Raw genomic sequence first — 20,865 nt, forward strand, 5'->3', positions numbered from 1 at the left:
GCATCGGCTGCGCCAGGAAACCTGCCTGAGGGAGTGCAAAAATGAGTAGAAGTAGTCCAGGTTGAATGGTTTATAAAGGGGCATAGTGTTCATGTGTTATATGAAAACAACGTTTATCACTTTTCCCAACTTAGTAACTTAGATCCAAATACATAGTACATATTTTAGTTGTATTCAGAAATTACTTTGAAATCCACTGCAGCTGCCAACCTGATTCTGTAGATAAGACCTTCATAATTTTTTCAAATTGTTAATGTCACAGAATGTCTTTGGTTTGGTCCCGTTCTGTGAGGACAGAGAAAGCTCTCCCATCAGCATGCCAGCGGCAAAACAACTCTGACGAGCCAATGTACGTTGTCTCTAAGAAACTGTTTCTGTTGGGATATTTCACAATCTGCATACATGGTATTTCACCCGAATGGTTAATGGTGCAGTTCCACGCGGCTGAGTGAACCACAGCCTACCTTTACTGTGCTAGCACTTCTTCAGCCAGCAGTCATGCCACTAATGCAAGTCCACTGGTGTAACAGACCAGGTTGTTTTTTCACGGAAAGGAAGTTCTGTTCTCCACAAGAAGCTCATGAAAGGGTGCTGCACCTATAGTGTTCTGCCCCATTGCACCCAAAGCAACGGACACCCAGGACACCTGATACTTTTCATTTATGATAAACCTTGCAGTTTACAGGAAACAACTGGAGCACTGAGCCTCTGTAAAATGAACTCTGCTCACACATGACGTTCTGTCTGGTTGCTCTGCTCTTTCAGCTCCCCAGACGGAACAGGATTTCTATGAAGACATTTCTAAAACTGACGTATGGTTTTATACAGATTATCTTGTTAAAAGTTACAGCCCTTTCACGTGGAAAAATAACTCCTAAAGCGATTCTTCAAAAAATAACGAAAGCCAAAGGCAATTCTGGTAGTTACAGGACTGCGATTTTCATGTTCCCTGTTTTCTAAGTTAAGTTACTCCAATCAAGGTTAGCATAACGCAAGCACGTGATACTGTCTGACAGAACCATACAAAGACAGCTCGGACAGGAGGAACAGTAAACTTTCAATCCCAACAAAGTTCTTTGATATCAAGCAGCTAAAATTGATTTCATCAGTGATATTCACTGAGTTGTCAGCTGCCGATCCAGGCACTGCCCTGACCACAATGTTCAGGACAGAACTAGAGCATACACTTACAGATGACTGAGAAATCCGAGGTGTGTGCCATTCATCAGGCACACACTCCAGAGAAACCCATACTTCTCCAAGCTGTTTCCACTTTTACGGGTTTTTTGAGATGAGATCTTTTTGCTCAGTATCCAAGATAGGGGTGACACAAGGACCTCATATGTACACTGCCATTTTGGTGTTTTCTATTCCTTTACTAATAATCTAAAGGAGATTTATATATATTTTTAATAGTAGCTAAATCAGTATCTATTTTCTAGTTACCTGGTCATATCCCCTCAGCTTCAAGGCCATTTTTGGGAAATGATACCTTCACTTAATCTAATCATCAATCTCATTATTCTCCAGTGACAATAAGAAACCTCACACACTTTCTAACGTTGTTTTAATTGAAGTAGCCTCTAGAAGCCCAAACCAAAATTAGCACTTGGGTGACAGATTCTGTACATACCTAATTTGCAGTGGGTATGCCCAGCCTCCATCTGCAGACCCTGGATGTGCTGCACTTGAAAACACTCAGTGTAGTGTTTTTCTTGAAGGTTTTGGCTAAGCTGCAAGATGAGTTGAGAGGCAGAACGGATTACTGTGATCTGTATCTGTGATATACATTTATTTATGAATGGGGGCTGTAGTGGGAGATATGGTGAAAGACCTTTCATTATACTAAGTGACTGCAGTGTGAAATTAAATCATACCAGAGCTCAAAGGGCGCAGAGTAGCCACACAGGTACATTTACAGATAAAAAGAAAAAATGCTAATAAATATTTTCCCCGATCAAGGTTTACCTCTTAGGAACTTGTAGTAACCCAGGTCACAATATGAACCTTTTCTCCAGCACACACTGTACATAAAGTAGGATTTTCCCCACATGAGTCCATACTAATTACCTACAAATAGTCATACAAGAAGAACCTCAATCCACTCATGCTCTTTACAGCCATGATTAGCATTTTCATTTCAGAAGTTCTGAGTGACACTGCTTGCTTGGAATTCATTACTCAACCTCCCTGCATAATGCATGGAAACTCACTGCTGATATGGCAAATTACACAGTGCCTTTACACAGTGCCCAGAGAACCTTGCAGTTGCCTGCAGCTTCCCAAAAGATTGTCCATACATCACCAAAGCTGGTCCAGGAACATTTACGGATAGATCACAATAGCCTGGTGAGTCATGTAGGACATGTTAAACGTTTTTTGGCTACAAGAAGAATGCAGCTATTACTCCCAGTAGACTCAAAAAGCCTCAGGACACCTAGATAGGTGGTTTGTCTGTGTGTGGGGGGGAGATGCTTTGCATACTTAGGAAACAAGATACAGCAAAAGTGACAGGAGCCCTTTTATCTTCTAAAACACAAATTTCAATTTTAAGAGAACCTGAAATTTATAGGGATCAGTTAATTCTATTTCTCTGTGAAGTACCACCTCTGGTGTGAGGAACAAGTAATAAGGTAATTGTATCAGAAATACTTTTAGAATTGACTAATCATGTTACTTCATCTTGTATGAGTAAGATGAGTCTGGAGTTTGGATGGCATTTCCCAGGAGTTACTCATCAGAGAAGGGTCTTAGGAGCTCCTTCCCAGGGAGTGGAAGTCAGCACCACATGGCCCATCCCAAGAGGCTGTCACAACACCAACTCACATGGAAACCCACATCTGTTCTCTTACCTCTACCAGATGCCACCATGCCTCATCTTTTCTATTGCTGTGTGACTCCATTGACCAGGTCTTACTTCTGTGATACAACAAATGTGTCACTGATAAAACCAAAACTAGAGGAGTACAGACACTTCCTACCATCACTGTCAAGAACAGTAGAAAATGTGGGCAGGTGAAAGAAAGAGAAGGAACATCACATATTTAGCATTTTAGGGCTTGCAGGGTAATACAATGTTCTAGGTTCAGGTACATTGTAGAAGTTCATTTTACTTGCAATTCAAGTGTGAAATGGCTGCAGTGTTCACAGAGGGATGAGGCTGTGTGGGACCCATGGCTCTGTGCAGCACAGCACCAGCAGCACCCCAGATTCCCAACTATATGCTTTTCCTTCTCCATCCCTATTGTACTTGATGTTTAAAAATTATTTTCTCAAGGGTCTTTAGTTCAATTTGCTTCCTTTTCTGGTCTTTTCCCTTCCCCGGTATTTAGCAGTTTACTACACAATTGTTTTCCTTACATTGTCATGTCTTCATGACCTTTCTTCTCTGTGCTGTTTCTCAAGACTCTGCTTTAATCATCTGCCTGCTAAAACCCTGGGTTTTCCTTGCATTTGTCTTGTGTTAAACCTGAACAATGACTATTTGAAGTAACAGCTACCTCTATACCTTGTAGAAGATTAATTACCCTGTCTGAACAAAACTAATTGTAACAATAATCATAGTTTTGAGACGTTTTTTAGTTACACAACTTCACAACAGGAGTTGGAAGCTAAAAATGGTTAGATGCCACCCATTAGAATGAAAACAAACTAGAAATTTAAAAGTTTCTCAGACATAACAAGACTGAAAAAATCCCACCAGTTTTTCTCACAAACAATGCTGCTGGAAACAGATTCTCTCAGATTCCTTTCTGCTTTTCTGCAATTTTAACTACAGAAAGGGCTGCTCATCATCAGCATGTAACAGCACCACTGTGTTAGCTAGCATGAAACATTATGACATACTCATATGAATGACATAATTGCATGTGACAATCATTTGAATACACCATGTCCCACTGACTGAACTAACAAGTTGTCAGATGCAAATTCACATGTGCCACATTTACAACAGAAGAACATCATTTTTGGATAATTAAATGTTTGGTGAAATACTGAGACGCTCAGGGTAAGAATTTCTGTTAGCGTTTAGAGGAGTGAGGAGTCTGGGTTTCCTTAACTTCTGATTCTGTCTCAGTGTCACTCCTGCACATTTTGCCATCAGTTTGATAGTGGCAATATGAAAGTAATGCTTCTTCCCAGATGGACCATCATGCATAATTCAAAAAGGAAAACTGCTAGCCAAACAAGATTTATTGTGAAGCAACATGTTCTACATAATTGTATGAAGCAGGTATTTTCACCAGTCACTAACTAGCACAGCTAATCAGATGGCTACCTGGGTAAGTCCAGAATTCACTGATTTTTCATGTCTTAAAACGTACAAAATCTGAATTCTGAGAAATACAGAAGCAACAAACAAGGAAAAATGAGCATTTATTATAAATTAAGAACATGAGAATAGTTGATGAAAGTTTTAATCAATTTAAATATGCATTAAAACGTCATGTAAACTCCAGCATTTCATTAGTAGATGTGGGGTATTCAATAGTTTTTACAAATCAAATGAAGAAAAAGACCCCCAAACCACACAATTGTAACAACAGTCTGATTATTTTTAAAAACATTTCATTTTTTCTGATATTTGACTACTTAAAACTTGTTGAAATTAACAACCTGTTTCCATGTTCGTAAGGTGACAAATGAAACTAAACGTTCCAGAATAGTTCAACAAAATTAAAAAAAAACCAAAACCAACACATCATAATGAAAAAACTATGGACAAAAAGGAATGTCTAGATTGTAAGAGTCAGTTTAAAAAGTTATTGGTCAAAACTCTGGCCTAAGGGAAAAACAGAATTGGTAATCACAAAACTCTTAGAATGTCTATAAAGAAAAAAAAAAAAGAAAAGAATTAGAGAAACCAGTGTATTTACAAGTGGTAGATATTAATGTTTCTAGAGAAGCTAACTTTACTGTGTGTCTCTGGGTCTTTCAAAGATACAGTGAGTTCAGTAAGTGGAATGATACTGGACAAACCAAGCAGGCATATTCCAGAATTCGAAAATCTATAAAGAAAAAAAAAAAAGAAAAGAATTAGAGAAACCAGTGTATTTACAAGTGGTAGATATTAATGTTTCTAGAGAAGCTAACTTTACTGTGTGTCTCTGGGTCTTTCAAAGATACAGTGAGTTCAGTAAGTGGAATGATACTGGACAAACCAAGCAGGCATATTCCATAAAGAAGAAAAAGCTTTATCTTAACTAGTCCACACACACTTAGAAAAGCGAATGTTTCTAACAGAAGGATAGACTTACACAGCAGAAAACCAGTGATGGTGATTTAGGCAGGGAGTTTCTGGAAGTGCAGATGAATTATGTAGCAAATAAACCAGTAAGTCCATCTGTACCGTGCCGTGTGCCATTGCCTGTGGGAGTCACCACCTAATTGCTGTCTGCTCACCTTATATAGGAAATTGCATAATTGAGTAGGTTCCTTGTGGACTGTTTTTCTGTTCCCTTGGAAAATTCTGTAGACAGATGGAGACAAGATACTTCAGCAGAATATTTGGGAAGTCTGTCTGATACAAGAAAAATCCTGTGTCCCTGTCAGAGATGTCATGGTTTGACTCAGGATCAGCAATTAAATCAGCAACAACAATGCTTTTGAACACCTCCCGCCCGGGTAGGGAAGGATAGAGAATTGAGGATGCTTTCTGGATTGAAAACTAAACGACACAGCTTTAATTAAACACTAATGATAACAGAAAATATGTACAATTGTATACAAATGTGTTTGGGAATGTGCAAAACCCTGTCACCTCCCCCTAACCACCACAACTCCCACAGCATCTCCTGAGCTGTGAGCAGTCCCGAAATGTCCTGGAGCTGCTGGAGGGAGCAGCAGAGCAGACAGGAGCTGAGGGGAGAGTGATGAGGGTCAGGAAGGCACAGGCCTAGGGATCAAAGGTGATTGAGAGATGGAGTCCTCCCCGGATGCTGACCATGTACAGAAGAGAAGGGAAGAAGAAGCAGGAAGGGACTTGACTTCCATGATCCCTGACCTTCACCAAGCTTACGTAGATATATAGAATGGAATACTTTTGCTGTCTGTCTAGTCCACTCCTCCCTACAGAAGGGCTGCAGATATGACTCTTCTGCTTCTGTAGCATCTGAGACAGCAGATTCAACAAGTAGAGTGAAGTGACCTTGGCATCTCAGCAGTAACGTAAACATTACAGTGTTACCAGTCCACTAGCTGGAAAACTCGCTTCTAGTTAAAAGAGAGCTCACTGAAAAATAAAATAAAAAATCAGTAAAAAGAAAATTGGCTTCATCCTGGCTTAAACCAGGACATGAGAACAAATGTGAATAGTGCATTGACACAGTGAGAGATAGTAGGAGTAATAATCTACACAGAGTTAGTAGGATTTCAGCAACACAAAGTGGAAAACTGGAATAAGGTGACATGCTGGTAGGAATTAAAAATGTAAAAAAGAAAGGTGATAATTTATGACCGGAAGCTCACAATACAGGAATATTTGTACAGACTTGGAATTTAAGGAGATAAGAGGAAAGTGGGTACAGAAATGAAAAATACATTATTTAGTTTTAAAGGGAAACAAGGAAGAAGAACAAATGAGAGCATTATATAGTGTATCAGGTGAGAGTTGTGCAACTATTTTATATGCTGTCTCACTTACTTCTTTAAAGGAAAGCAAGCAGCTCTGTGTACACACAGGACTCCCATCTCCATTGTCCAAACAGAAAACAAACAGGAGGTCCCTTCTGCTGTGTTTCTGATAATTTTCAGTCTCTTGCTCCTGACAAAAGCATGATGAAGTGCATGGCAGCAGAATACAAAGTGCACAACCTAAACAGTGAGGTTCAGAGATCCATCCTAATTAGGAAAAGTAGAGAAAAAACACAGAAGAGTGTTCTGAAGTTGTTGAACAATTGATAAGCACACTGATAAACAGAGAAGTCATAGACAGATACTAATGTAGGTGGCTGCCTAGAAGCACATGCAGAATGTACGATGCACAGAACACATTGCCAAAACATGGGACTGGAGACACAGGAATCAGCTGGATACACATATCATACCTATCCCAGGGTCCTCAGGTGACGTATGGGAGAAACTCCACTTCGGGAATCATTGTAGCCTCCCTCCTTAGACTTCAAAGCAAGCTTGAAAAATGTACAGTGCCTAAAGACATCACTCCAGCTCTTCATACTTTTCTTCACCTGTATAGTGCTGAAGCAGGTTTTGCACAATGTCTCACTGACATTGCTTGGGAACTTCCAGAAAACAGAACACCACAACCAAAACATTAATTTATCATTGGCTGGAATGCATAAATACATTTCTTCTCTTTCACTCCTGAGTGCACTGTAACTCAGTTCCATTATTTTATCCTAAATGCCAATTGTAATGGGTAGTGCCAGCAAGGAAGGCAGAAGTTGAAAGTCAGAAACATGTTTTTTTCCAAATTTTGAGACAATAAATATCTAGTCTAGATTGTTATGTATATATCTGTACGTATAGTTGTGTGTATCTCAGTCAACAATAAGGACTTGTGTCCTTGTGGAGCTCTGGAGTAACTGCTGTATCTCAATGACATGCTTTTATAGGCACTCATATTTGGAAATGGTTACATTGTTCTTATGATTCTGAATGCATTTCAAAGGTGGGTTTAGACTGAGCCCTTCCACAAGTGCCATCCATATACAAATACAGAGACACTCAGTAACTCCCCATTAAAACAAGTTCTCAGAAGTGACTGGCATCTGTGGCCGTGGCTAAGTATGTGTGTAGGACAGGAAAGGACCTGTGTATGCCATGGCTGTTGATACAATTCCACCTACTCCTTGTGTCATGATTCAGTCAGCTTACAGTTAATCAAGCAGATAAATTAAGCAGACATTGTAACTCAAAAGCTTCATTTTGAAACCCAACTATAAAATGGGGATGCTCTAAAAAAAAAAAAAAATATATATATATAATCTTATTTAGTCCTCTTACAAGGCCACTAATTTCACTTTAAGGACAGGCTCCAACTCAAAGAAAAGTATCAAACTCATGAGAATTTAAAGCAAAATTAACTGCCTGCGGTGTTGGATTTTTATTCCCTCTGCAAGTGCCAAGAACAGAGACAAGTCTTCCCTTCCTGTCATACATATCATGGAAAGATTTAATTTCAAAGTTATTATTACTTGCTTAGGTGGTAGGCAGTGCCCTGGGTACTGAACTGCAAGTCACCAGTCCCTTGCTCAGCAGGGTCTTTTTCTCTGTGTGACCCCGTGCCTAGCAGTAAACCTGCATCCATAATCTTTGTCTCTTTTCTGGATTGGTTCACAGTTTTCCCTTCCTGCAGCAAGTCCTGCTCCCAGAACAGGTACATCCTATGCAACTGACTTTCACATTAACACAAACCAGGGCAAAGGGGAAGCTGGCTCTTTCAAAAAGAAACTCAAAATTTACAAAGCAGCTGCCAATTAGCCAGAACTTAATTTTGTAAATTTATTTAGGAAAAAAAAATTTAACATGAGCAAATGAGAATACTTCAGTGTTACAACAGAGTATATAAATGTCTAGCAATAGTCAAATAATTTGATCTTTAAATACAAAATAACCACATGAACACCTAATATACAGGTTTCATCTGAATACATATTTATTAGATAAATATTAGGTTGTCACATCATCTAACTACATACAGTTTTGCAAGACTAAAAATCACAATTTTTTCTGACCAGTTTAAAGTATGAAATGATTGCATTGTACTGTACATACAATGTACAAACAAAGACAATGGCCATTTTTGCAGGTTACTTCGGATTGTACTTTTTCCTTTTTTTTTAATTCTCCACTGATCATGATATCAAAAATTGTACAAAGTATGAATTTGGTTACAATTATTTTTTTCTAATCCCCGTATTTTTCTTCATTATTTCTGTAGCACCCTAAAAATACACAGGTGATAGACTAGTACACGTCAGCTAAATATTACATGTAGATAAACAAAATGAAACAAAGGATCAGAGTATATTACAGAAGTGAAAGTGAAACAAATGCTGAGACTCCACAAACGCTAACAAACAGGATTCATTTTCCACATAAGATGGAGCTTCAAGCTTTTTTTTTTCCTGCGAAATAAAAACAATGCACATTCCAAGGAAAATGAATGCATTTCTGTTAACATGTCTCTATTTGTCATTTACATATGTACAGCTGTCCCTTGAGTCTCTGCTGCAGACATTGGTGTGTGTCTGTCAGTCCTATAATAATGTCTTGGCAGCAGAACTGTAGATCTCTGTGGGTTCTTTCCCAGATGAACTTCCATAGGGAAACAATTAAAAAGTAAACCAACAAAAAAAGAATAAAACTACTACTGGAATTTCATATAATAATTAAGGTTTAAAAGAAATTACTGTGATTACCCTATTTGCTAGGCTTTTTCTCTAAACTTTAATACAGCAGTGAACAGATTAAAAAAACCCTGAATTTTTATTTAGGTTTTTCATACTGACTCCGCTATACAGTACCTGATTGTAGCTGACAGAAGAGGGAGTTTAAAGTTTTTTTTTTCCTGCGAAATAAAAACAATGCACATTCCAAGGAAAATGAATGCATTTCTGTTAACATGTCTCTATTTGTCATTTACATATGTACAGCTGTCCCTTGAGTCTCTGCTGCAGACATTGGTGTGTGTCTGTCAGTCCTATAATAATGTCTTGGCAGCAGAACTGTAGATCTCTGTGGGTTCTTTCCCAGATGAACTTCCATAGGGAAACAATTAAAAAGTAAACCAACAAAAAAAGAATAAAACTACTACTGGAATTTCATATAATAATTAAGGTTTAAAAGAAATTACTGTGATTACCCTATTTGCTAGGCTTTTTCTCTAAACTTTAATACAGCAGTGAACAGATTAAAAAAACCCTGAATTTTTATTTAGGTTTTTCATACTGACTCCGCTATACAGTACCTGATTGTAGCTGACAGATAAGTTTTAAAACTGTCTCATATGTCCAACATTTGGGTGGTGGGTTAAAATTGTATTAACTCTCTCAAGATCTGCTTAAAAACCAAGAGTTTTTGTAAGCTTACAAATGTCAACCGTCCAGTTGCAGTTACTGCAATTAGCATACTGCAATTAAAAGTATGCTCCAGACATACTGCAGGTGAGGTTTTTTTTCCCTTTATGCTTTCCAACAGGTACTTGTAAATGATACATTTTAAATACTACCAGTTAGGCAAAAGGTCAATCCTTAACACAACTGGTTTAAAATATGTGGTGTTGACGAGGAAAGTAACTTCAGGTGACTAACTTAGCTGCTCAACAATCAGTGGAGGGTGGAACATGAAATAGAATCAATTAAAAAAAAAAAAAGAGCCACCAGTTCTGACTAATAGTGAGAAATCTTCTTTATTCCCAAACCTATGGCTTAAGAAACTTCCCCACCCTCCCAAGAAAAAACCCAAACTCTAAGGGCATAAAGTCAGTTTATCATTAGCCACCCCTGCAAATTACTTCAATACCTATATAAACAATGCAGCAAAAAAACAGGGGGAAACTACTACAGAGAATGGTTACAAAATACATCTGTAACTGAAGAACGGTCTTTCCTAGGAACTGTGTGATAGCAGCACCACACCACAACCATGTTACCATGTGTTACACCCAGGTATTTTTCATGTTCTGCAGAGATCCTCTACAGGTTGTCAAGCCTACATAAGAAAAAAGACACTTCTAAGCAGAATAAAATATACTATACTGTTTCCCTCCCCCACCCACCAACATCCCTCAGTGCTTCAGTGCCCCAGTTTCAGGGACTGGAGCACTGGCACAAGGATATAAATATGGTACCTTACATACTCGCTGCTTGCCTCAGTGCATCTTTACCTGCTCAGACAGCTGGTCCTACGCGTTCTGATCACTTGGGCAAACAAACAAAATCTCTGCCATCACCAGCCCACAATCACCCACAGTCAATCAACATCCATCGCTTAGTTGGGTTTTGTTTTTGCCTTAGGCAATCACTTATATTTCCATGACAGAGCTGGACCCTGATTGTCCAGTTACTGCCTGATGTATCAATTCATTAATTAAGTAAATGGATATGCAATTTGGGCTAATTTCTCACAAAGAAAATGGGGGGGATGGGGGCAGGGAGAAAAAAAACCCAACTCCCTTATCTGTTAAAGAACCCTCAATTTTCTTTTTTAAAAAAGGACCCCTATTTTTCTTCAGACAAGGTATTTAAAAACACCAGCAAAAGTAGAACCAGATCATGAAAATGTTGAATATTATCAAAGACAATACTAAAATATTCACAAAGATATTTACAATTGCAATTCTTAAAATAATTGATTTTGCATAATGAACAGCGCCTTTCTTAAAAAAACTCGAAACAGGAAAAATATAAGTGTGGGACCATCTCTACATAATATGTTTGACAGATTCAATACTACTGGAAAAAAAAATAACTAAACTGTCATTTCCATTAATATCTACAGCAAGGTGCTGCTGACTAGCATATATATATCATGAGGCATGTACAGCAGTAGTGGGAAATGTTAACAACAAGAGAAAAATAGAACAAAAACCACGAAGAATTTACAAATATGACTTTGGTGAGGAAAACAAATCCAGAGTTGCAAGCACAGAGCATGCCATTTACAGCATTGCAAACTAAACACAGAGGGTTAGGAAGCTATCTATTCAAACAAATAGGAACAAACAGAATTTTGCCTGGCACTCAGTTTGAAACGTACTGTGGCGGGCAAACAAAGGGTGTTTGATTTGATTTGGGATGAGGAAAAGGAGTAGGGTCAGATTTGCTTTAGTAACAAAAAGGAACAAAACCAATAACTGTACAGTGGGCAAAAGCTGAAATGTTGCACCACAAGGGCAAAGTTGGCACACATGCACTTCTTACACAGCTACTGTACATCATTTATAAGAGAGAGAGACGAAGAGCACAGAAATGGGCACAGAAGCAATAGGAAGCTCATGCAGGAGCAGCAACCACACAAGAAGCACAGATCACAGAGGCAAGACAGTGATTGTGGCAGCAGGGTCTCTCAAGGGCAGTAGCAATCTACTGATAGTTACTGATTCTCCCCATGCCTGGTCCTTCAGGAGAAAGAAAGAGCTCATCCCGGCAGCCAAAGTTTAAGAAACAAAACTGAAGGACAACAAAAGAAAAAGCCTGAATTATCTGTAACAGTCACAAAAACAGAATGCAAAGCAAAATAAAAATGAATATGTAAGATGTCTGTCCAATGTCAATGCCCCTTCTCAAGCCTGTTATTTAAAATAGTTATGCAGGTAGTGGCGTTCCTCTCCCTCCATCCTGCAGTGATTTCCTTGCTGCCTTCAACCCGTCTTACTATGTATTGTGCAGTACAGGTGGTGACACAACCGCTTGGGGCACAGGAGGCTGTTGGTAATAGGAACAGTTTGGTTTGCATTTCCCCTCCCCCTTTTCCATTCTGTATAAACATACATGGCAAAAAGATCTATTATAGCTATCTCAACAGCTGGATGTTAATGCAGCCACAACTGGTATGATTTGAAACCAAAACCACAAAAAAATCCCTAAACATAGCAAACATATATTTTAATATTTTTTTTTTTTCCTGGGTGTTTCCAATCTATGTGTTTGGCCAGAGGAATCCTCTGCAAAGAGGTGGTTAAGATTCCTGCACTTGCAGAAATATGCACACCCATGGCTGCAGCCTGGAGATTCTCAGGACTCCATTACTGAAGTCACATTAGCTAAACTGCTGGCTCCTCTCATGGGCCTTTATGTCTTCCCTATATTTGCCACTTGACTGTAGGATTTGTGCTTTTTTGAGCTTTGTAAATATTTTTGTTTTTCTTTTCATGTGTGGGCAGGACAATCACTCCCAACACAAACCTGTGGCTGGAAGGGGGCATAAGGGAGGTGGGGTGGAGGGGGATACAGTTTCAAAAAATGGAAGAACACAGGTTGGAAGGACACTCTGAGATGGGTCAATTAAAGACAGGTCCATTTTGCTGTCTTTTCTTCCTTTGCCAAGATACTTCACACTATGTTTATCACAGAACTCTCTCTCTATAGGATGAACAACAAGTGGGGTTTCCAACAGCTGCACAACTGTCTATGCTTCTTTGTCATGTGTAGCACAGCAGACTTGGAGATTACTGCTTTTTTTTTTTTTGTATTTTTGTTTTTCTCCCGTCACTTTCACAGTTTTTGGAGCTGACAAACGCAGTTCTGAGATGAAGAAAGCAGGGAGTGCACCACTGGATCAAGTTGTGAGCTTTTTTCTTCTCTTGTGGAAAAGGAGTGTTAAGATTCCTTGCTGTGCAGCCACACACGTGTGAACAAGTGAAAGGGATGGGAGAATATGTATAGTTTCAGTTGTTCTCAAAGAGAGACAGAAGGTCATCATTGCTATTGCTTGGCAAATCAGGAGGATCCAGGTATGAAAGCAGCTCATCTGGATTTGTGAGTTCTGGAAGCAGCTATAAAATATAAAGATAAAAGGAAAATTACAGATAACAGAAACACAATAGAAAAAAAGGGATTAAACACCACACATTCCTGGAAACTGGCTTTCATATGTAAACATCCAAATAAATCAGAAGACAACGACACAAACCTAATACCAAGATGATGCAGTATCCACTTATTTGTGAAAGTCTGTATTACTCAGCTTTCATCTGTGAATTACATTGCCACCTCAATTACAGTTTCTTAAATCAACCTCCCCATCACAAAGTTAATTGATAAACAAAGTGTATTTCCTGGCTAGCAATGCTGACAGAAAGTTCTTGATTAATGCTCATTTTGTATGTTAGTTTCATGTAAAACACTGAATAAAAAGTTGAAACAGCAATTTGAGTAATACATATTTGAGCTTTAAGGCAGATCAATAAAGACCGGGTTATCTGACTCGCACATGTCAGTGTGATGATCACCTGAAGCCTCCATCCCTACAGAAAGAGGCAGCCTTGTCCTTTCCTCACCCCTCAGCCACCCTCTCCTGCCTCTGTGCGCTGATGTAAGATCTGGGGCAGGGAGCTGGAGCAGGCAGGGAGCTGGAGGAGGCAGGGAGCTGGAGGAGGCAGGGAGCTGCATGCTCTGCCTCACCTAGGGTTAGAACTAGCCCAGAAAATAAAAAAAAAATAGAAAAAAAAGAGAGAAAATGAGGAGGAGGAGTGGCAAGGCAACGGGTCAGTCCTTTTCCTTTATGTGATGGTGACAGTTTACAGTGTTTGAAGTACTTACTACAACTACAGCATTACATGCAATTCCAGACATGTTAAAGGGTCAGGGGCATAACACCCCATCCAACAGAAGATACGCTCATCTCCACAATGTTTTAAAGTATCAAAAGCAATAGTTGTGGGGGGAGGAGGTGTTTATATTTTTCTTAATACTGTGTTTTGAATAGAGAATTTTGTTTTTCCAACCATCACTCGGATTCCTTTTGATCTGACAGATAACAAGCAAAGCATAACCCAGGGGCTGTGTACCAGGCCATGTTTTCTGGTTTATTCTGCATCTCACCATATCCTATCAAAAGTAAAAATGTAATACATAAAAAACAGCAGGGAAGAGTTTGTAATAAACTCCCTTTATATTCGGTGTTGTGTTGAAGCAAAGACAGAAAAATATGGACTGTTCTAACAAACTTAATAGTAGGCATGATACATTAATTTCAAGTTGTTGTATGTTTTCAGATACTGTAAAAGCTTGACAGCATCACATTTAGCATGTAAATATATTTATATTCTTCTATTATATGCTATTCTATTATGCTTCTATCCTGTGCAAATGCTGCTTCATCTTCTAGTGTTATATGGAAAAACATATTTTTCAATAAGCTAAACATGAAATGCAGAAAGCAGTTTATTACTTCCTAAGCATTTTGAAAAACATGTGTCAAGTTTACGTAAACAAAATCTCCCAGAAAGAAAGCTTTTTTAAAAATACCACTTCCTTTTAATAATAGTAAAAATGGTACTGTCATCATACCAGACTAAAGAGATAAGGCTTTTAAACATATTTCACCTGTTCCTGTAATTGTTTATGAATACCTGCAACAGAAGCCCAAAAGAAAACCGTGGCACCACCAAACGTGTAGAGAGTAAAAAGCCAGTTGAATTTGTCCTAAGATTTTACAACTCAATTCTTAATTTTTTAACATAATATCTCTGAGACTCATTCATATATACAGAGGATTTTAATTTTTTTTTATTTTTTTTTTAAGAAAAGTGAAAGTTTTAAACAATATGCTCAATATCTCCTGAAGATTGAGTCTTCTAAATTTTGAGGGGGACCTCAGCTTGCTCTGGTCAGAGGGGCCAAGCAGCACAGCTTGCCTCCTGCCCAGCTGGTGTGGAAACCAGAGACCTCAGACAGGACTTGCTGGCAGTTGGGAGTGCTGTGCTGGAGCAGAGGTCAGAGACAGAGGAGTGGCAAGGGCTGCGAGGGGCGAGAAGCTACGAGAACACGCCAGACTTAGGGGCAGAATTTAGAGAGGTGCAACCAGTGCTTCTGAAGAGAACACTTGAGAAGTCTAACCAGTCATTTGACTCTAGTGCCTCTGCTGTCTGAGGTACAAGTACAGACAACCTGTACCTACATCTGTATCTATAACAGGTATATATCTTTAACCCAGGGTAAACCTTACACTGCATCACACCAAACTCCTAAAGAATGAATGTGATTATGTCAGTATGAGGCAAACCAGGCTGCGCATAGTACAGTCCCATTTGGTTTGCTGCATGGGACTTTATTCAGCCTGGCTCCACAACACAGCCACTGAAAGTTAAACCCATTAAAATGATACATCTGGTCATGAGTGAGCTCACAGATATTTCAAAGAACTACATTTCTCACACTGTACAGCACTTGCCTTCTCATTTAGCTAAGTTCAGCCTCCCATTAAGACTCCAGCATGCCATCAATGATAACCACAGTACTGTGATAAACGTATAGGTTTTTCTACTTTGCTTTTCACCTGGCCTGTAACAGCACACTTTTTGAAGAAAAAAAAAATGCATTTTTACTTCACCTATTAATATTGCTCATGCAGAGTCCTTAAGGGTTCAGAACTCTAACTGCCACAAGAACTATCATTCCCAAAGGATGTGCATGTGACTGTTGTATGAAACAGCAGCAGTCTGGTTCAAATAGAAGTGAGTCCACTGAGCACTGTTCCTGTAACTGGAGCATCCATCCCTAGCCCCTTCCATTCCTTCTGCAGGGCTGCCTGCTGGCACAGTGACCGTGTGTGACAGGGAGGACGTAAGCATACAGCAACAGTACACACAGATATCAATCTGATTCACAGAGGTGAACAATTCTCTAAGAAAATGACACTGTGCAGCAGCAGGCTTTGAACAGACAGAAGATACACATATGGAAACGCACGACTCAAACGAAAATCCAGTCCTAGCACTAAGGAAATTTCTATTTGAGGAGGAAGGTAGCTAACCAGACAGATACCTCAGATAATTTATTTCCAACTCCGCTGACTGGATGGTAAGAGACTGAAGATTACTTTTGGATTTAAAACGAGGTTGATCTCTGTTTAGGTGTGAGCACTTAGCTCTCTCTCGTAGTGCTAAGGAGGCAGCAGATGTCCTTGTTTACTTTCCTATGTGGTGTGCTGAGAAGAACTTGTGCAGCTGAGCTACCTGCAGGAGCAGGTGTGGATGGGCACAGCTTGGCTTTGGCCGCAGGGAGTGGGGACAGTGCCACAGGATGGGCCAGCACAGATCCCCCTCCCACTGGTCAGGGCATGCTGCCGGGCTCGGTGTGCAGCTCACTTGGCACAGAGCTCTGCCACAGTCAGAACCACACTCAGCTGCATCCTTCCCCTTATTCAGGCACTGTGACGGCTGTGGGGTCTAGATGAGCACATGGGAGCCCCCGTCCAGCGATGAGAGGGAAGGCAGGAGATGGCTCCCAGCCTGGTGCCTGAACTGCTGTCTGAAGAAATGCCTGCCTTGGGGCTAGGAAAAGGCTACAGCTTGCACGCCATGCAGCTGCTCCAACCAGAACTGAGCTCCCAGCAAGCCAGGAGCACCCTGCTACCTCAGCTGCAGCACCTGCGCCCACGTTCCAAAGCATGAAAGGATGGCATGTGCTGTGGAAGCAGCTCCCCGTCCCCACGCCCTCCCCGCCCTCCCCCCGCGATGCGAAGCACACGCTATGGCAGGCAGATGAGAGTATGACACAGACTTACATCCAGCGAGGGCTCCGGCATGTCAGGTGCTCCCTGTCCACCAGCCTGACCCTCTAAGGCTGAGGAGGGATTAAAGGTCAGGTCACTGTGTGGATGGTTGCTAGAAGCGGCCGGGGGTGGCTGCCGGGACTGCTGGGTAGGAGGCCCGCTGTGATGTAATGGCTGCCCTGACTGGCTGCTGGGGTGAGGGACGTGCAAACCTTGCTGCATGGAAGTATGGGACTGATCAGTGCTGCCGGGATGAGGGATCTGCGGAGGAGGAAAAAAGCAGGAAAAGAAAGTGAGGCCACAAAGTACAGTGCTCACGGTGCCTGACTCTGTAACCACATGTTACAAAAAGAAATAACTTAAATAAATTTTAAAAAGACACACACAACAAAACAAACAAACAAACAAAAACCCAAAGAAAGAAATAAAAAGTGGCATCAGAAAAGAAAACTCCATATCCCAATGCCAGAAGAATGTTTCAATGTTTTGAAGGTTATCTGCAAGGAAGAGATAAACACATTGAATTTGTGCTGTTGGTTTGCTTCCTTGTGATGTGGGAAACTCTGCTGGAGGACGCAAAATAATGAACCCCAGAGAGGAGGGAAGGAGGCTTATGGTGCTGCTCAGCATTAGCAAGGCACATGCTTTTGCCCGAAAAAATTCCATGAAAGAATGGCAGATTTGTTGAATAACCATCCCTATGCCAGGAGACTGATTAACTGAGAAAATGCATAATTCCTGCTCAGCTCCTTATTGGAGAGCTTCTTCCTGACACTGCTGCCTATTCATGCTTCAGCTCATTACAAACATCTTGCAAATATCAGCCCTTCCCCACTCCTCCCCTCTTTTTCCCCAGAATGCAACACCTCTTTTAAGGGCTGAAGATTTTCCTCTATTGTATTAATGGGTTTTGATGGCTGACAAAAAACCAAGCCAGCTCAGCTGCTGAGGTCCCTGCCCTGTAGGTGGCTGCATACCGGATGACTGCAAAATACAACTCATTAACATAAACTAAGCTAATGATCACACTTCTATTTTGTATTCATCCCATGAATAAGTTCTCTAGCAAAAGAGATAAGTTCTCTAGCATGTTTTCCATGGGAAAAAGACTATCAAACCACATGCATCTTCCAAAGCCTGTTACAGAAGAATGGGGGAAAAGTCTTTCTCACATGACAGAGAAGCAACAAAAATGCACAAGCCCAATTCTTCCTTCTGCTGCATGTCTCATCTAATACTAATGGATTCTTTGGGGCCTGACCTTAGTGCCATGAGAAGCAAGTGTCTGAATGCTTCAGAATCAGATGTCTCATGCTAATTGGGTATATGGAGATGCAAAAAATGTTTACATTTTTTGAGGAATGCTACATATTGCCACAAAGTGGAGCTGAAATAAAATAACAGATACATACAACAGCATGAAATTCATTCAGCCAAGCCAACAGAAACCAGCAAAATGCTATGTCAGCATTGACCCTTTCATATCCCAGTAAGCTGCAAGGTTATTTTAACCTTAGTTTTCAGTTTTGGAAAGCAAACAGGAGGTTATTGCCAAACTCCATTAAAATGTTGCCACAGAATTTTGAAAAATTACAAAAACAAGCATTTTAAAAAGACATTTCACCACTCTTATGAAAATTGAAACCTAGAGATCCATTGGAACAGTTGTACTCAGCTACACAAAGGTCCTTCTCAATACTTTATTAGTTTGAAGGTTGATGGGAACAAGCAGGATTCTATCTGCAACAGTGCATTTGGGCGTCCTTCTCAAATGAGAGTTTAAATAAATTGTTAAAAAGTACTGATAAAAACTCTTCTCTCCATTAGGATCAGTTTTACTACTTTCAAGGTATTCAACAATATTATTTTTGTTAACTAGGGGGCAAACTTATACATAATCTGCTCACATTTAACGTAAATGAATCTGCAGCCTAAAAACTTTGCAGAAGTCCAAGTGAAAGTAGATGTGTGTCCACATAGTACTGTTTCCTTCTTCATTCATTGAGAACATGTGCAACATGTGGACATGTGGAAATTAAGAAAGCTTAATAATAACAAAAAGTAAAAAGCAATTTAACACAGTGTTGCTGAAGTAGGAAAGCAGTTTCCAGAAGAAACCCAAAATAAAACAAGATTATCTTGAAAAGTCTCTTAAATTCATCCCTGAATGCACAAAGCAAGTCACACTGGCATGTCTGCATCAATAATTATTTAAACCAAGAGGCATTCAAATGTGCTCAGTCATATTTCAAAATAAATAAGCATATTAGAAAATCGGCACTATTACAGGCAAGCATTCTTAATATATAAATGTTTACTTGATAAGGCAGTATCTCGGGCCTCGAGAGAATGACTGGATAGGGAGCGATTGTTCATGGGAAGACGGCGAGCCACCATAATCTTAAACAGCCATTGCAGGTTTAAAATCCATCTGTCTGCAAATCCTATAATTTTATTTTAAAAACACCAACTCACACTGTGAAGTCAGAGCCTAATATATAGCCATAAAGTTCCTTTTGCTTCCAAAGCAAGATAATTCCAGACTTGTTTTTAGGAGCATAAACTTGGGTACTTTTAAAACATTTACAGTCTGTAAAAGAAGAGCCTATAGCAGACACAACTGCATCTTCAGTTTAATGCCACGAAACACCACAACTCTTTCCAAGCCCCACAGTGACCTTCAGGAGTGCCAAGATGTACAGCCGTAGGGCAATGGGACCTGCCAGCTGCAGGACAATATCCCTTTCATCTCAGGAGAAAACTGATAGTGAAAAAAAAAGATCAGCTGATTAAGTCAATGGTTTATAACTGCCCATTGGTGGGATTATAGTTTTACCAACTCTTTTGCTGGGCTACCTGGCAGGACCGCTGAAAGATGCCATCCTGCCCTACTGCTGCTCTCAGCCATTTTTCCCATCCATGCCTTTGTGGTCGGGTGCATCATTGCAGACATGCAGTGAACTCAACTGGGGAACTGAAAGCTAACCTTTTTTTTGTTTCCCTCCTCTGAATTAGTTTTAAATCACATCAGCACCCAGATCCAGATCACTTAATGGCTGCAGTAACACTTGTGCTCGTGTCAGAGAGAGGAAAAGTGAAAACAGACAGAAGAGCAATGGCTTTTTATAGTGGCACTAGCTTGTATCACCTCCCTTTGTATATGAAACTGTGGTGTGATGATCAAGTCAACTCTGAATTCACCTTTGTCTAAATCTTGTTTATAGTTTCTGAAAACAAACATTATGCAATTGTGGCAGTTATTTTGTAGCGATCTTACACCACCACAGAAGCGTCTGTTCTACAGTTCTCACAACACACTACGCTGGTGAAGAGATACTACTTTTAGCCACATTTCAGGTCTTGATTTTTTTCTTCTTTCACAGGAGCAGAACAGCAGTGTTGAGAGAAGGTAGTTCTGATGATCCAGCCTTGGTTACCTGGCCCTACGTACATTAAACTAACAGATTTGTATTTCCTGAAGTAACCCACAGAGTGATGTCTGGATGGATCAGTTTTCTCTGCCTACAGTTATGTAAGGGCCGCCACATAAATCTACAAAATAGAAAAACTAAGTATCTCTTCAGGAGCATCCAGCTCCAGTTAGAGACAGATCTTGGGCCTAAAAAGACCAAATATCTGCTCCTGACTCACGCTGTAAACACAAAATGGTCCATGTGAATAGGA

The 20,865-nt window shown here is 40.0% G+C and overlaps 2 protein-coding genes across 3 annotated transcripts in view; both read right to left on the reverse strand.

The window, feature by feature from the left end:
- PPIF (peptidylprolyl isomerase F) overlaps positions 1 to 1,476 on the reverse strand; it is a 9,475-nt gene extending 7,999 nt beyond the window's left edge. The window contains exon 1 of the mRNA XM_009998136.1: positions 1,447 to 1,476. Coding sequence (XP_009996438.1) covers positions 1,447 to 1,476 — 30 coding nt within the window. The remainder of the gene's footprint in view (positions 1 to 1,446) is intronic.
- Positions 1,477 to 13,046: 11,570 nt separating this feature from the next.
- Positions 13,047 to 20,865, reverse strand: part of ZMIZ1 (zinc finger, MIZ-type containing 1) — a 156,712-nt gene continuing 148,893 nt past the window's right edge. For both annotated transcript variants that reach the window (XM_009998124.1, XM_009998123.1), the window contains exons 19-20: positions 17,194 to 17,442; positions 13,047 to 13,459 (exon numbers count right to left, since the gene is read on the reverse strand). In XM_009998124.1, the coding sequence (XP_009996426.1) occupies positions 13,352 to 13,459; positions 17,194 to 17,442 (357 nt within the window). In that variant the 3' untranslated portion in view covers positions 13,047 to 13,351. The remainder of the gene's footprint in view (positions 13,460 to 17,193; positions 17,443 to 20,865) is intronic.

Source organism: Chaetura pelagica, unplaced genomic scaffold (genome assembly GCF_000747805.2).
Source record: "Chaetura pelagica isolate M959 unplaced genomic scaffold, ChaPel_1.0 scaffold205, whole genome shotgun sequence".
In the NCBI taxonomy this organism is placed as follows: domain Eukaryota; kingdom Metazoa; phylum Chordata; class Aves; order Apodiformes; family Apodidae; genus Chaetura; species Chaetura pelagica.